Genomic DNA, 18186 nt, shown 5'->3' on the forward strand with positions numbered 1-18186 from the left:
CTGAACAGCATAATGAGGAAGCTATGGAGTAGGCCTGGGTGATATACCGTGATGGTGGTTAACCCACTGTACTCCAAATAAATAAAGAAATCGTTAAATACTTTACTAGAGAAGGAGATACCTACCTTTGTTCACCTAAGTGGTTTTCTGGTGGTTGTTCTTCCTAAAACAAGACATAAATAAATAAATAAATAGCGATGTAGCTTCTCACCCTCTGTATTTTGCAGTTAATAATTCAGATAGCTTGCTTTTTCTCCCCTTTGAATAGTTTTTTAAAGCACCATTTAAAATTTCTTTGGAATTCCTATGGTACATACCAAAGGCTGTACGTATGTACACACGCACGCACGCACGCACGCACACACACACATAAAACCTTATTGCTGGTAATGTGTCACTCTTTAAACATCCTCTCATTGGTATGATATAAAGAGGAGCCAGGATGAAGGAATGGGGCTATACAAACAAGGGCTGGCTTCTCCCCAAGGCCTATGGAACTAAAATTGCACAGAATTTAAGGTAAGGCTAAGAACTGCAGGTGGGGAATAGCGCTCTGAAAAGTACTGGATCTCTTCAGCTCCTTACCCTACCTGTCAAATTTGAGGATCTTTTACGTTAGGGGGTGGCTAACCTATGGCTCACCAGATGTTGCTAGTCTCCAGCTTCCGCCAGAGGGGAGCTATAGTCCAGCAACATCTGGAGGGCCAAGACCAGCCCCCCCCTGCTTTAGTTTGTAATTATTGTACCCCAGGATGGCAGATATAAAGGTTATCTCATATCCACAGAACAATCCTGCAGGGTAGATTTGGGTAGACATTTGTGTGTGGTTTTTTTTAACTGATATTTGGACCAAACAGTATCTTGGAATATTATAAATTCTTGCACAACATTGGAAATCTTAACTCATCACACTTAAATTATATGTGGAATGAAAGTTACCAATATATGAAATCTGGATGCACATATTGCATAAAGACATGCTTCACAAAATAATAGTTTCCAGTAAATAGTCTTGGGACCTAAGGCCTAAGGGCCTTTCTGGATAATCAATTTACTATGTAATAAATGCAGTCTGTTTCTCACTTGTTGTATATAGTCAGCAGCTCTTCCCTTCTGGTTTGCATCTCTGTTGCAGGGACACTGCATCTTCTAAGGACACAACTATGATTCTTTCCCAACATAGCATATTCATTGCTAGTGGTTGCTATAGTATATCAGATGCAAGACTGTCACAGGCCTCTGTTAGGATACACTTAGGACATGGATTATTTATATGAGAAAACTCAAGGTCTTGTGAATTTTTCTCATAGCGCTCTTATTTCAATGTGTTTTTTTTTTGGGGGGGGAGTTATGTGCCCTTACAATATTAAAAGGAAGAAATAATCTGCTAATTTATTATATATGATCATGATCAAGATGGTGCTCAGATGGGCAGTAGTCTGGCACCATGTTGGGCACTGCTATCAACATCTGCCCAGAGTGTTTGCAGTAAGAAACTATTAAAATCCGTAGAAGAACCAAATGGTGGAGTACAGTATTGGCCTTTTGAATACAATATTATCATGTTTCTCAATGTATTCACCTTATTCTTAACATCACATTCATGCTGAAGTGAGGGGGGTTCATCTGGAGAAATGCCTTTCTTCTGAGTGAGATTTCCAGGACTATTTCTTTCAACCAACTGAAGCAGTTCCATTTGTCGTCTAGCTTTCTTTTCTTCCCTTTGCCTTTGCATACATCTTGGATATTTTTCTGATGCTGGGATATACCTTTTGCAAGGTTTGTTTATGTTCCAGTCTGGTTTTTTCCAATTCCTTTCAATTGCCTTGCCTTGCTTCTGTTTTTGTGCACATTGTTCATATAGATTGCTGTAGCTGACAATATTCTCTTTTTCTGAAATCTTCTTTTTATCTAGATACTGTGTCTCTTTCTTGCACTTTTTGCTTCTGAAGTCTGCTTTATATTCTGCAGCAATACCTGGAGATTCACAGTCTGCTCTTCCTTTCCCAGTTTGCTTAGTGCAAATCTCAGAATTGGGGTGCACGTCAACGTTAAAAATATCTAAAAAATAATGATAGATATTTGCATTTCAAGTATTCATTTCACTGTATCCCTATTAAGTTTATTTAAACATCACTGAAATGGGAGTATCCCCTTTTCTTTGCATAGCCAAGCAACATAACAAGAAAAATACATTCAGCGTTAGTAGGTATACATTTAAAACTGAATAGGTAATTCATTGCAAAATGTAAAATATACAAACAATTCTGTTGATTGTCTGCTGTGATAAGGAATATAAAATAAATTTACATATATACATATATATGTGTGTGTTTGTAATTATTGGAATCAACTAACGGAGCATTTTAATGAACTATTTATATAAATTAAAATCTAGTATTAATGAGAAAAACACAAGTGTATATGTATAATATCTGTACTTATATTTCCTTTTCAATACAAAAATGAAGGGGAGGAAATGAAACATTAAAGGTGCAAACCTAAACAAACTTAAATCCCATTGAACTCGGATGTACTTCCAAGTAGATATCCATAGGAAGTCCAGTGTTGGTGATTATAAATTGTGTTGCTGTCCTAGCTTCCCAATGCTGTGCGCTGCTGCCAGTTATTGAGAGGGGAGAGGCATGTTGTGGGTGTAGAGCAATAAGCTTCCCCAACAACTGGTATTCAGAGGCATGCTCTATAATCAGGGCTATATTAAACTCTGTTATTAAAATCTATTATCAATATTCTTTCCTTACATGCTGTAGTCCTACTCCTAAAAGCTACTTATAACTCCTTTGTAATCTTGCTCCATACATCCCCAAGCTGTACTAATTTCAAGAATGGGTGATAACTATGAATGCCCTAATTTCTTAAATACTGTATGTAAATCTTCCAATAAATATCATCAACAGTATCAAAGTGAACTTGGCTCGTCCTCAGTTGTTATTCTTAAACTGGCAGAGAAAAAATTATTAGCATCTGATTTTCTCTTACACTTAACAGCACACTATAGATTTAATGCTAATCTCATTTCATCAAGAATGTCTGAAGTAGTCCCTCATTAATGAGCAAGAATATGGGATTCCCCCCCATCTAAACTTACTGTTTTACTAGTATAAATGGTAAGACCAGCAATAGATAAATTAATGGAAGATGTAATTAACCTGTGTACCTGTCTGAACAGCAGTGTCTTTCCGAGGAGAGAGAATAGTTTTGACATCCTGATTCATTAGACTGCTGTTCTCTCCAGAACAGTGATCATTATTATCACGAGTATCAAAAAAGCCATTCAGGTCAGTACAGTAACTTTCACATGGTACATCACCTAAAGGGAAAGAAAAAATATATGTATTCAAATACTGCTAACCACTCAAAAGTTAATGTTTCAAATAAACAGATCAGTTCATAATTCACAAGGTCTGAATGTGTACATTACTAACAGGGACTGCTAAATACAGGGGTTGTGAATTATAATCAAAATAGTTAATAAGGAACTATAGATTAGTCAGGATGGGCAGAGATCCTATATAGAGTCAGTCTGAAATTTCATCATGAAAGTTCGGGAGATAAAAAAGGCCACCAAGAGATGCAAATTCCCCCATCCAAAAATTAACCTTCGATAAACTTTTCCTGTGTTTTTTCATGGCTTTTTGGAGCAGTATGTTTCCCTTTTCTATGGTTCTTTCAATGCTTTTGCAAAACAAACAAAACTCAGGACTTCTGGGTCTTTACAGTGAGAGCCCAACCAGCCAGATAGCGACATAATGGCACCATATAGCCAAAATTGAGGAGAAACAGAGGGCTCTAATCGCTCTCACTGTGAAAGGGTGGAGATGGGAGGAAAGTGAATGTACCCTCATGGGCAGAAAAATTGGGCCAAAAGTTCCCAACATCTTCCCTGTCCTCTTCACATCCCTCCTGAGAAAACTGCTAAAGAGTGGAGGCAGACATTTCAGGAGGTGTGAAAGTGTTTGTGAAATTCGCCCTTCTGTTTTGGCTCTCACTGAACCAGTCTGAGGATACGTTAAATATCTCTCTGTCAGGTTATATATATATATATATATATATATATATCCCAAGATAATTTGAAAGGGAAACGTGTACTTCAGAATTTCTAAGTGCCTGAATTTTTTTTCCAATTTCATTCAATAAACTCTATAACCACACTTCAAGAATGAAATAACCACCATCAATGTGCATGGCATTTTACAGGCTGAAAAAAGTTCCCCACTGCATGGAAACTAGGGGGGTTGTGCCAAAAGCTTTATAGAAAGATGGGTCTTTGAAAATCTTCTATCATCTAGCATCATGAAAGGAACAATTCTGATTTGGGAGGCATTCTCAAGGAGCAACAAATCAACTCTGTAAAACCCGCACCATTTAAACCCGATACTTACCACCACCAATATTCTTCTGCAGTTTGGAAATATCATGCCCCTTCTGAGCCAAATCTTTCATGCGCTGTTCCTGTTTTAACCTCTGCGCCAGCTCTTGAGCTCTTTGCATTGTCTGGTATAGCTCATTTGTTTTAACGGTCATTATCTCCTAAATGATAAAGGAAATAGACATATAAGAACATTTAGGAAGGAACCAAGATAGAATCTTGAACTACACACCTCTATGACTTGCATATTATGTGAGCTCTTTAAAAATAGGAATGTGAACTATATACTGAGAAATGGGGAAAGTAGATTTTACTTGTAACCATACCTAGCAACAACTAAGGTGGCTTGGTTTCTCAGCATGTGAGGGCTGAGCTGTGGGCAGCAGTCTGAGGTGAGGTGACCCAGAATCCACAGGACAAGCCTGTAGTTGGGAATGAAGATCAAGTCAGCACCAAAGGAAAAGCCAAGAGGCTGGATTACGGAGCAAGCCAGAAGTTAAGACTGATTAAAGGTTATAGGAACAAACCAGAGCTTGGGAGGACCTTGTTGCTCAAGCAAGGTGCAATGGGAACAGAAAGCCCTTATTCTCCTTCCTGTCCAGGAGAATTCAATAGCCAGCCTGGATGAACAGGGTCTGCCAAGGACCTGAAGATATTAAACCTACCTCTTTTTGCTTTTGTTTGAGCAGATCATCTTCAAACTGCTTCTTCATCAGTTCCTGCTCTTTTGCAAGTCGGCGCTCTTCTTCTTGTTCTTCTTGTTTTCTTTGTTCCTCTTCAAGTTGTTTTTTCTTCCGCTTTTCCTCCACTTGAGCCATTATGGCTTTCTAGCAAAATCAAATTGTTGATAAAACACTCTTAGGAGTTAGGGATCAAATGTCATTTAGGGGGGGGGACCCTGTAAATGTTATACTTTTTTGGAATTATTTCCTAATATATATATTTCTATCTGTTTTCTTATTGTATCATTACCATAAGGTTTGTTTTTTTAATTCCTACATCTGGATTATGACTAAAAGTACTATGTTTATCTAGGACTAGGGGCTTTTAAAATATAACATAGCAAGATATCCCAATCTTTCAGCTCCAAAAGTCAGAGAAACATTTTCAAACCTATATTGTAGTGTTTTGACATGTGGCTAAATAGAAGGTTTAAGGGTAACACAGGAAAAAGATATCCTTGTCTTATTTTCAGATATGAGAGGCATTTTGAAATGGATGAATTTTCAAACTTAGCAAGCTATATATTTCAATATTATTGTGTATTTTACACTATGTTGTAACTTGTTCTGCACCTTGGAATGAATGGTAGGATAGAAATGCTATAAAGAAATAAATAAAACAATGTTTCAAATATTGAAAGTGATTTCTTCTAAGAAAAATGAAAATTCCATTCAACTAGTTTAATTCCCTTTGCTGTTCTTTTCTTTAATATGGCAAGTGTTTTTAATTATTTTTAATGTTTTGCTGGTTGATTGTTTAAGAAGTTTTTTTTAATGATAGCCACCTCAAGCTTTTGTTTCTAAAAATTAACTTAACGGCAATAATACTAAACTCACCACCAGAGTTGTTTAATCAGATTTGTTTAAGAGAAAAGAAGCTGTCTGTCATGGTCCTGACTACAATCTAAGCCCAACTACATCATTACACTTCCTCTCATTGCTTGTTCAGTTTATGTTTTTGCTCAAGTTTTAATGTTTTCTTCTACTTAGAAAAAACAGGAAATTAAACACACACAAAACCCTACATTAGAAGTTCGTGATCTACCTGATGTTCTAATTCTTTTTGCCGTCTCCTTCCTCTCTCCTCAATTTGAGCAGGGTCCAGGAGGGCAGTCATTGAGCGAAGGAAACTGTCGACAGAGAAGCATTTAGAGACACAAACATCGTAATTGAAGTAAATACATTGCCACACAACATCCTAGTCTCCACAGCAGTGCATGATTCCAGGGGTCCAGGCTCTTACTCAGTCTGTGCTTCCTTCTGGACAATGAGGCACAGTGGAGACTGTGGTGTCTTTATGATATCTGTTTTAATTACACATATGTAGAATGTGAGCCCAGATGAAGAGAGTGCAAAGCATTCACAGCCCAAGAGGGCACTGTTCCTTCTATTGCTGTAGCCTGATTGCAAGAGACCATGCACATTGTGTCTGCTCCCTCTGCAGCATAAAACAGATAGCTCACCTCATGCTATGTGCTCCCAAACTAACCCTTTCCCCCTCTTTGCTTACCTCATTTCCCACTGCAATTCTGCCCCTCTCTCCTGAAACACTGGTCTTTTGTCTCTGCTAACTATGTTTCACCTCAAGGAGGGCTTTCCCCATTTTCTGTCCTGCCCAGAGAGTTAATGAGCTAATGACTGGCCATCATTGGTCCATGTGCCTCCAATGACTCACACTCAGCTAGCTCTCCCAAGATGGCCTGGATCATTAGCATAAGCTGAATCTAGGGGTTTCCGTGTCTGGCAAAGTTTAGTCAAACCTAGAATTAATTCTAATTTATACTAAATCCATAGGTAACTTGCACCCACAAACTCTGGCACCTAGAACCTATAACAGCATCAACACATTGTACAGTGTAAAAACCCACCCAGAACATTTCTGCACATCTGTTATTACAGTGACACTATTGAATGTAAATTTTTATTTATTGACTTAATGAAATAAAACTCCCCTGAAGAAAATTATTCTAGAGTTTAGCATGTAAATAGAGAATGCTAACTAAAACCAAAACAAATGTACTGATAATTTCCAAAGAGCAAACAGCATTATAATTTATTATACTAATGAAATGTTGGCAGCAATTTGGAAAACTCAAGGGGGGCATTCACCTGGCTTTCTGATTTGGCTCTGAAATGTTTCCAATTGCCTTTCCTGAAATCTCCACTTCTGAAGGCATGAGATGACATGCAGATGTAGGTGTAAAAGCAGTCTGGTGCTGGGGTTCAGGTGAAAGTTGAAAAATTTCAGGCTGCTTTTTGTATGTTGTATTTAAAGGGTATTGTGAAAATGAATTAGCGTGATTCCTGAAAGAATCAAAATGCATTGTCCACTTGTCATGCTCTTCACCCTAAATAAATTTGAAGGAAAAATATATATCATTTTAATGCACATCTCAAGTTTTCTGCTACAAGGCTCTCAAAGCAAAAAGCAGTATGAATTACATACCGTAAAAGTATGTGTGTAGAATTATTGTTACTATTTTAAAGGGACTATCTAAAATATGGGAAACCAGCTTAAGTTAAGACAGTGTGAAGTACTCCCATCTGAGCTGACCAAATCTGAGGGAAAACGAACCTTTGACTTACATCACCCTTTTTGACAGTATATGTTCTTCCATGTTGCCAGGTCACCTGACCGAGCTGGTGTTCAGCTCCAGTGTGAGTCCCCCTTTCTGCTCCTCCCCCAGAATGCCCATTTTCCAGGTCTTACACCATCTTAAATTCCACCAGACTCAGATCAGCTGGCTGGGTCCCATCTGAGCCAGGACAGGGAACTTGCAGTGGCATAGCTCAGGTGAGCAGGAGCCAGTTGGCTAAGCCACTAATCTGCCATATCCTAACTCACTCCTCCCAGCAGAGCTAGGATAAGGTTTATGCCCTAAACAGTAAGATACTGAATGCTTAGAAGCAAATCCCACAGAGATTAATAGGGTTATGAGTAGGGTTATGAATACTCAACACTATTTAGCATTGCCCTTGTGCTCTCCCAGTGTAATTTCTAAAAACATTTCTAAAAACTTGCTGAGCATTGGGCTGCAAGTTACTTGGCCCTAGGTCCCTTTCTGTTCAGTAGGACTTTAAAATGTGCATAGTTTTGCACTCACAGCATACACCAGGCACAGGCAAACTCCGGCCCTCCAGATGTTTGGGACTACAATTCCCATCATCCCTACCTAATAATCCCTACCTAACAGGACCAGTGGTCAGGAATGATGGGAATTGTAGTCCCAAACATCTGGAGGGCCGGAGTTTGCCTGTGCCTGGCATACACAATCATCCAACAGCATATTTCTCCAGCTGTTTGCAGAGACATAAACCATTTCTCACTTCAAATTATTACTCTTCACAGACCACAGCTACCTTGGATAAATTACACTTTTCTTCAAGTTTTCGTAGTCTGTCAGCTTCTTTTTGTTTATCAAGTTCTTCAAGCCACTTCCTCTGCTGCTCACGTTTTACAGCACTAAAAGGATGCTCTACTGGTGTCGCTTCCTAAAAGAAAAAGCCAACAGCTTTTACTTCCATTTACTCTCAGATTAATCCATTTGATTAATATTTAGGCTTTACACTATAAAAGTGGGACACTCTGTACAGGTATGTACATGCATGTGTTTGGATAATCAGAGCAACTAGTTTAAAACTGGATCTTGATCACATCATTACCACGCAATTGTTAACAGCTGTATTAGTTCTGCTATTGGCACTATTTATAGTGCATATGGGGGCCCCAACACTAGAGGGAGACCAGATTTCTATGGGCTGTAGTTACTGGATGCACATCACATGTGATTCTGGCCTTAAGAAACAGCTAAAATCCATGAGCAATTTCCTGGCTCACAACAAATTTTAAAAGTAGTATTTGGTTAGTGTGTTATCTTATTTTCTGGAAATGCAGACAAAGTAAAGGGAACACAGTTGTCCCATGACAATTTCCTTATAAAAGTTAAGGCACGCTTGTTTTATAAAATGGATCCCAGCATAACATTTCATGTCTAGAATAAATGACATCTTTCTTAAATATACTTTTGAGTAAAATAATACTAGTGCTGTCTTGATAGTTATTAAAATGAAGTCAACTTCAACCTCCACACATCTAACATTCTACCACACTGGAGAGATTACATTTCCCAATTTAGAATAGCCTATGACAAAAGGATGGCAGGCAACTCCTCAAGAGTCTGATCTGACATGTGGGATTCTACTTCCAATCCTAAGAAGGTTAAATAATTCTACCAGTGTCCTAATGCTACTTAAGACACCTCTGAATGATGCCTACTCAACCTACTCAATCTAGCTCATGCCTATTCAACCAAGCTCATGAAAGCCACATTCCAAAAGCAGAGAAATGCACTGTCCATAGTTTAAGGTTTAAAAATGTGAAACACTGCATGCAAATAAATTCTTACCCCTAACACAAATGCTGTTCGAATAGCAGCTGGTAAATCAGGAGAACTGAAACTAGAAAACTGTCCAGTTTGGCCACTTGAAACACTGGGTGAAGTTTCACTAGCCTCAGTGGTCAAAGTTCTACAAATGTGGGTATCTTCCGTTGCAGCACTGAAGTCATCTGAAAATGCCATCTACAAACAAAGTATCTTGGTGACTTCAAATGAACTGCTTTTTTCCGTTGGTGTTAAAATGCAAACATGTTTCATGCAATTATATATTATGCAATTTTGTCCAGTTTAAAAATACACACACACCCATCACCACCACCACTGTGCATTAGGCATTTAGAAACAATTAATTCTAAATGCCTTTGTGAGAAAACTTCATAAAGGGAGAGAAATTTCTTTAAGATGGGCCTGCAAATATATTTGCGATAGGACATGGAACCTCCAAATTATTTGCCTATTCTCTAAAGATGTATCAGTGTGTACACCTAAACACAAAAAGGCAGGCATATATTTTAGATATAAGCAACATTTATTGCATTGAACAAAATGGTTTGTTTATTTCTACCTGAGTCATTTGCCCCTTGTTGAAGCTACAGCTTACTGTATCCATTTTCTGCCTCAGGTGATATTTGGACTCTGTTTCCAAAGTTTCTTTCAGTTTCTTCTTGAAAGCTATCTGTTCATCTTTAAATGAGAGAAATAATCATTGTAATGCCTCATTGGCTCATTCTGGATGTCACAATATCCACTGTGACAGTGGATCTGGCAGTAATAAGCCTGGGCCAGGATCAGTCCTCCCTCTCTGTCATGGCGGCAGAGAGATTGAAAGCTTTTGTTTCTGTTTTTTAGTTTGTTTTGTTTTTTACTAATTGCAATGTAGCTTTATGTGCTGCTGGTTCTAAACAAACCAGTTAAGATTAACCAGTTTGTTAGGTTTGGATGACATGACAAGCTACAATTAATCAAAAGCAGAAAGAAAAGTTTCCAAGCTCCTTGCAGGTGCACCAGGGGAGGGGAGGGGAGGGGCAGTGCATAAATGCATGCCTCACCTAGGCTCATTCCTGTCATGCTAAATCATGGTTTATCACAATGTGCAAACACAGCCACTAAATACAAATAACCACATTGCCAAAAGCAGAAATACGAAGCTTTAAAAAAATACAGAGTGGTAACCAAATGTGACCATCTAAAAACGGGGGGGGGGGGAATGCATCAGCAGAACAGAGAGGGATGAAATTTTCAATTATCTCCTCTTCCTTCCTGGAGTATCTTATCCCCCTCCCCTCAAAAAATAATCCGTTCTGTGGGTCCCAACCCTCTAGAGGAGATTTAAAGGGGGGCACAGGCTGCTGGGGGAACCCATATCTTAGAAGCAATCAATAAGAATGACTGCCTGGAAAATACACCAATATGTATTTCATCCCCCCCCCCCCGTTAATACTTAGAACCACTCTGCAGAGGTCAATATATTTATCTCCATCTTACATATGGAGAACAATGAAGAGTCTACCCATAACCAGAGAAGAAACCAAAAAACACCACTACCCTATAAAGCTTGGCTTGCAAATTGATCATATTCCACCCCCTTGTATAGAGTTAACTACAGCAATAATATCTATTTGTAAAATGAGGTGGCTGTTTAACCATTAATTGTACACTATAGAAATGCAGTTAATTACACTGTACCTAGTTCCTTCTTCCACTGAGACTTCTTCGCATCTAATAAGGTTTTGTCCCTTTCTCTTTCTCCCAAAGCACTAAATATATCAGCTGGTTTCCACGAATTCCTGCTGAAGAAAATCAAAAGAGGTTTTAAAGCTCAGTTATTAAAGTAACTGCTAATCATATTGGGTTGACTCTAGATTTTGTTCTCCAGCTGGAAGTGGGGATGAGGCTACTTTTACGGATTCTCCCCACCAGCCCCAGCCAGCCTAGCAGTACGTAGCACCACCTCCCACCCTGTTCCAGGATGTTGAGAAGAGGGGAAATGGTTAAAGTTAGTTCCCCCGTAGAATCTCTCCACTGCATAAAAAGCCCTCCTGGAAGGTGAAGTCTGAATCCAACCCTTTGAGAATGATAGAATCAGAGCTGGTAGACTCCAGACAGGTTCACGTTGATATAATCACTTCCAACTTGGTACAGGGTATATCAAATATCGCCCAACCTTCCTCAGTAGATTTGGGGAGGAGATGGGAGAAATTCCCATTGCACTAGTGGGCATCCTTGCACTGGCTTCTGTTAGCACGAGTTAGATGACAAAGCCCCGTACGTTTTCATGCAAGTATTCCTATATCATTCCATAGGGCTGGGTGCTATATACCGTATTGGCCCGAATATAAACTGCACCTTTAAAATTGGAGGGGGGGAAATGAAAAAAGAAAAAATACCTGAATATAAGCCGCTCCATTTTTCACTGCTCCTGGCTGCATAGAGGGTAGCAGCGCTGCATTGCCGGCGGCCTTTCCCCTTCCTCACTCTCTCCCTTCCCGGCCTTGGGGGAGAGAACAGGGGAGTATGCGTGGGCCGGGCGCCACTTCAGTGTGCTGTTGGCCTCACACTCCTGGCTGCATACCATAAAGTTGTGAATATAAGCTGCACTTAAACTTTTCACGGTCAGAATTTGGGGGGAAAGTGGGGCTTATATTCAGGCCAATACGGTATTATGCTGTGTCAAAGGGTTTATCCACTGTACATCATGAAGCATTCTTTTTCAAAGCATTCATATTATTAATTTTTTAAAAATAATCTGAATGTGAGTTTAAAAGACCTACATACGCGATAGCTTTCTGTTCAGCCTGCTTGGATATTCCTTGGTTTTTGTTTGAAATGAAGCTATGTTCACTTGGAACAGATGGAACTTCACCAGCCTTTTGGAGTAATCCCATTATGTTTTCTTCTGTGGTCTGATCAGCAGGAATGTTGCTATCTGCACTGCTTGTTACTGGAAAAGAAAAAGTACCATTGAAAATTAATGCTGCGGTAGATTTTGTCCTTATTTCCTTTCCTATGTCCAACCCTTTCAGAAACCATTAAAAGTCAGCTAAATTACATTTCGGGTTACATCCAATGTTGCTGTTTTTACTTAAGAGATATATCCCTAAATCCCTTTTCTGGTGAAACTGTGATGCCAGGACTTCTAACCATATTTACTTGTAAATGAAACACTTGTGCATTAATGTGTTTTTGGAATATTCAGCATACTTATGCCTGTGAACCAACTCAGTTACTTTTTAAACTCTAAATTTAAATGGAAAAATTCAAGTACATTTCATTGCCATCTACAGTGGTGCCTCGCTAGACGAATTTAATTCATTCCACGGGTCTTTTCTTATAACGAAAAATTCGTCTAGCGAATCCCATAGGAATGCATTGAATTTTTTTTTTTGCCCATAGGAATGCATTAATTGAATTTCAATGCATTCCTATGGGAAACCGTGATTCGCTAGACGAATTTTTCATAAAACGAATTCGTCTAGCGAGGCAACCTCTGCTCGAAAAATCCTTTCGTTAAGCGGAAATTTCGCTAAGCAGGGCATTCGTTAAGCGAGGCACCACTGTATTGTGAATGGCACATAAAAACAGAAGCAGGGAGCTGATCCTTCCCATTTAATGATGATGTAGATTATTGCAGGAAAGCCTTAAAAATATGGACCAGCTCTGAAGTTGAAAGCAGGCACAAATATAAACTAGATACTATTTTCATCACAAGTGTAAAGTACCATTAAGTCCTATGAGTGGCCAGTTGCAAACCTAGAGCCACTTACTTGGGAATAAGTCCCACTTAACACATTAATACAACTGATTAGACAGTAATTTGACTGTATTGTAAGAATGCATTTTCAGACCTTTCTCCAACCTAGCAAAGTTTTGTGTCAGTCAGCATCCGGTAAGGTAGGAAGCACGAGGTATATTAGTTGGTACTGAGAACTTTCATGATTTAACTTGGTTGGGAAAGACCTATGTTATAGCAATTAGAGATTCACAGAAATAAGAGCAATATTTTTAAATGTTTACACCAAAATGAATCCAGATAAATGCAAGTAACTTCTGAAAACCAGTCTCTACTATATTGTGAATAAATACAGTACAAATTAGATAATACAGTATTCCATATCAGACCTTTAGGAGGACATCACAAGAAGAATCAAACTGCATTAAGATCTAAATTTAAATGAACCACGACTTCTTTCCTAAGCCCAAACAATGGACCATATATTTCTCTAAGTAAATAATATGGCCATGAGAACCAATGAAAAGCCATTCAACAATAAAATAATTTTCCAGTTTTTGATCCAACAGTGGTTTATTTGATCATTTTATTTTGATGTAAGCATCTCATTACTTTCCAAGCATCAGGCTTATTTTAAAGTAATCAGAAAATAATTTGGTTCTGTATAGAAAATAAATATCTTACTTCTTTTTTCCTTCTTTTCATCCTGAAGCTGAGAGGTTCCTGCAGTTGCTTCTTTTACAGCCATCAAAATCTGTTCAAGCTGCTGTTGTGTTAAACATACCAAATTGTCCCTTAGCTCCTCGATGGAAACAGGATGTTTTTTGAGCTTCTTGTTTGATTCCGGAGGTTTCTTAATTGAAATTCTGGTGTTACCTGGCTTTGCAGTTGTGTTGTCTTTTTGAATGATAAAGGTGTTGTCTTTATTGCAAGGTTCTTTGGATGAATCCTTAGTAGATATCAAAGTTTCACTATTTTTCCCATCTTTTGTCAGGGACAGTCTTGATCCCACTTTCTGTTTCGTAAAACATTCACTCTTTTCACAGGAAGTGTGCAATGATTTCAGAATATGCCCATTCTGTTTTGTTCTCAATGTATGTTTAAATGTTTTGTTTTTATTACACATCTGCTAAGACAACAATAATGAGCTTATTAGAATACCCTCCAAAAACTGAAACTGCTTTCCTAAGCCATGCTGATGAAATGGTTTTTAGTTGTTCCAGCCAAGGAAGTAGGTCTGCTCTTGAAAAATTAATTTTACAATTACAGCCTATTTCAAAGGAGGATGTACTGGAGAAACACAAGAGGTTCAAGCAGAAATTTCTTTAATCTGTTTTTCTCATCTCAATACTAAAACAAATGCTAGCATGTGAACTAATTTAAAGGCCATTTGACCAGAGTCCAATGAAACTTACAAGTAATTCTGCATGCCCAAGAGGGCTTTAAATTGGGGGTTTTCAAAAAGCCATCCAATTCACGCAACTGGAGAGGCTGTCAAAAGCAGCTTGTGATATGACAGTGGAAACTGACTTTACATAGGGAATGCAGAATCAGCTTACACAAAAGAAAAAGTACACTTTTAAGAAAACTTACCTTTACACTTGGTTTGGATTTACTCACTGTGAAAGAAAAATACATAAGAATGAGAACAAGGTCTAGGGCAATGTCAGCTTATAACAGGGGATATGATATCAGCTGGAAAAAATATCAGTGGCAGTGTGGCTAAACCCCTTATGTACAAAGAGAACAAGCACTAGATCAGGCATGTCAAACCTGCAGCCCTCCAGATGTTTTGGACTACAATTCCCATCTTCCCCAACCACTGGTCCTGCTAGCTAGGGATCATGGGAGTTGTAGGCCAAAACATCTGGAGGGCCGCAGGTTTGACATGCCTGCACTAGATGAAGTGCTCCTCCATTACTCATTTGACCCCTCTTCCTCTTCCTTTTGTGCTCTAACTTAAGCATTAAATTACATTAAACCAGAGTCCCAGTCATATCCGAGCCAGAGAAATCTAGCTTGATGCCAGCTAACAAACCAGGAAAATAAGCCAGAATTGGTTAACTCAGGAGTTTATTCTCAAGTAACTATGAAGGACCGTAGTCTTAACACTTTTGTAAAATCCCTGTACACCCAAATTAATTATTACTTTATTATATTTGTCTCTCATTTTTTTAAAAAATCACAAAGCAACCTACATTTTTTTTAAAAAAATCCAAATACTGGTGAATACAGTGGTACCTCTACTTACGAATTCAATGCGTTCCAAACGCACATTTGTAAGTAGAAAAAATTTGTAAGTCGAATCCCATAGGAATGCACTGGGAGAAAAAATTCGTAAGTCGAAGCAACCCTATCTAAAAATTCGTAAGTAGAAAAAATCCTATCTAAACCGCATCCAAGATGGCAGACGGAGCTCCATTCATAAGTAGAAACATTCGTAGAGTTATTCGTAAGTAGAGGTACCACTGTATTGCCACAGCAGGCACTGCAATCTTGCAATGGTTTTACTTCACCCCCCCCCCCCAAGGCGCACTCCTCCATTGTCTCCTGAGACAAACGGATGCCAACAATAATACTAGGTGTGGCTGTTAGTCTGCCTAGGCCAGAGTTGTCCACTCTTCACAGGCACTGCTCTTCAGTTTCAGGCATAAAGCCTGCTATACAATTCTTTTAACTGGAAATGCTAGGGATTTTACCTGGGAGCTTCTGCACACAAAGCACATACTCTACCATTGAACTATACTCACTTCCTGAGAACTGCACCTGTTGTGTTCTGTGAATTATGGCCAGTGTCTTCACAATGCCTATGTGCTGGTGTAATCAAACCATAGTAGTTTGTGGTTCGAATAGAACATATCTCACACATGTATTTAAAAGTCTGTGAGGAAACTCATTTTGTCTATACAAAGACTGTAATAAAGCTTAATATTGACTATTATACATAGAAGTAATCATACCACAAGGCGCCACTATCAGTCTAGGTTTTCCATCCAGTATTTCAGTTTCAAGCTTTAAACCATCCCTGTAATATAAAAGAAAGTAAAACATGTCAATAATTGCAATTTTGATGGGGAAAGAAAGATAATAATTTTTAAACAGTAATCATGAACCAATGACACCCATTTCCAATTTAAATATTGTCACAACAGTAAAGATATAAATTAAACTAAACATTGAAGGGACCCAGGTGGCGCTGTGGGTTAAACCACAGAGTCTAGGGCTTGCTGATCAGAAGGTCGGCAGTTCGAATCCCTGTGACGGGGTGAGCTCCCGTTGCTCGGTCCCAGCTCCTGTCAACCTAGCAGTTCGAAAACACATCAAAGTGCAAGTAGATAAATAGGGACCGCTCCGGCGGGAAGGTAAACGGCGTTTCCGTGCACTGCTCTGGTTCGCCAGAAGCAGCTTTGTCATGCTGGCCACATGACCCGGAAGCTGTCTGTGGACAAACGCCGGCTCCCTCGGCCTATAGAGCGAGATGAGCGCCGCAACCCCAGAGTCGGACACGACTGGACCTGATGGTCAGGTGCCCCTTTACTTTTATGAAACTAAACATTGCCATCAAATGAAACACTGCCATTAAAGAGGAGAACAGGACACCCCCCCCTCCAACACAGCACCACCTTCTGAGACTACTGCAGCCACTGTAATGTCATGCATTATAAGGATATAGGGTGTATCCCCACTTGCAATTCACAAAAACTGGAATTCAGAGGCAAGTTGCCTCCTACAGTGGAGGTAAAATACCGCCATCCATTGGCAGCTTTATCTTCCGTTAATTTGTCTAATCCCCTTTTAAAAAGCCATCCGACCTGGTGGCCATAACTACATCTTGTGGGAGTGCACATATGTGCAGAAACCTCCTAGCTGGTTTTTTACAGCAAATGAGTAGTAAACCATGTCACCAAAATTTATCGGAAGGTCTTTAGAGGGGAGCGCTTTCTACGACGCGCGCCCGTGTGTGTGTGTGTAAGGTGTGTGAGAGAGAATCGCGTGTGCAGGGGGAGTTGGAAGGCAACCCGGACACGAAGCAGGAGATCTTGAAGCTCCTCCAGCACCCATCCTTTGTCCAGGTGTGCACAGATTGTGACACGCAGTAACTGGCGGCGGAATAACCTCGTCGGTTATTTCGTGGGTGGGGAGGGTTCAGGTTCTGAGGTCCGGGGATTGTGCCTCGTGGCCCCCTCGAGAGGTCCAAAAGGAAGCCCCTCTCCGTGGTGACCACAATGAGGGAGCCACGTACATAACACACGCGACTGCCACCCACCCACCCACCCACCGATCCAGCGCAGGGAGAAGAGGACTCTTCTTACCCGAGATTCATGGCTCCTTCCTCCACTCTGTACTGCAGGCACAGAAACCCAGGAGCGACTCAGCAGCAGGGCGGCAGGAGGAGGAGGAAGCACACAGAGCAGCCCCTCGGGGATGCTGAGCCTGGGCTGATCCCTGCTTAATGTGTGTACGTCGGTTGCTGCTACCGCACAATGAGAGGGGAGCTGATAGGGCCAGGGCCGCTGCGGACTTCTCGCCAATGAGCTGTGCTCACACTCAGCGGGTCGAGCTGCCTGGCTGCGAGGCATTGTGGGAGTTGGAGTCCGGCCGAATCTTGAAGGCTTCCCCTCCCCTCCTCCCCCTCCTTCCAGTCCGCTTTCCCTCCCGCTCTCGAGTGGCGCGCGCGACGCTGTTGGCGCGTCGAAGGGGAGGCGGAGAGCAAGAAGCCGTTAGGAGGCGCGCGTCCCCAGCCCCCCACCTCGTTGACGGGGCCGAACGTTCCTCCCAAAGGTGACCTGGCACCATTTCGCCCCTCTTGGCGAGTCATGCTCCTGAGGGTTGCTTGCGACCAGTCTCTACTTCAGATGCATATCAATAAATCACGACAGATCACGTCTCTTCTGGTTCTAGGCAACGTCTTGAAAATGTTTAGTTGCCAGTGGTGCCGAGGACTGA

General features: G+C 40.2%; 1 protein-coding gene across 8 annotated transcripts in view; it reads right to left on the minus strand.

The window, feature by feature from the left end:
• Nucleotides 1–17707, minus strand: part of CCDC66 (coiled-coil domain containing 66) — a 37312-nt gene extending 19605 nt beyond the window's left edge. For 3 of the 8 annotated variants that reach the window (XM_035106356.2, XM_060271429.1, XM_060271428.1), the window contains exons 1-16: nucleotides 17553–17707; nucleotides 16200–16264; nucleotides 14833–14858; nucleotides 13924–14368; nucleotides 12285–12450; nucleotides 11196–11299; nucleotides 10075–10193; nucleotides 9519–9692; nucleotides 8473–8604; nucleotides 7222–7460; nucleotides 6158–6242; nucleotides 5056–5217; nucleotides 4404–4551; nucleotides 3179–3331; nucleotides 1583–2061; nucleotides 126–163 (exon numbers count right to left, since the gene is read on the minus strand). In XM_035106356.2, coding sequence (XP_034962247.1) covers nucleotides 126–163; nucleotides 1583–2061; nucleotides 3179–3331; nucleotides 4404–4551; nucleotides 5056–5217; nucleotides 6158–6242; nucleotides 7222–7460; nucleotides 8473–8604; nucleotides 9519–9692; nucleotides 10075–10193; nucleotides 11196–11299; nucleotides 12285–12450; nucleotides 13924–14368; nucleotides 14833–14858; nucleotides 16200–16264; nucleotides 17553–17563 — 2546 coding nt within the window. In that variant the 5' untranslated portion in view covers nucleotides 17564–17707. The other 5 variants (XM_035106357.2, XM_035106358.2, XM_035106359.2 and 2 more) reach the window with 5 other exon arrangements.
• Between the last annotated feature and the right edge of the window lie 479 nt (nucleotides 17708–18186).

The sequence above is a fragment of the Zootoca vivipara genome, chromosome 2 (assembly GCF_963506605.1).
Source record: "Zootoca vivipara chromosome 2, rZooViv1.1, whole genome shotgun sequence".
NCBI lineage: Eukaryota > Metazoa > Chordata > Lepidosauria > Squamata > Lacertidae > Zootoca > Zootoca vivipara.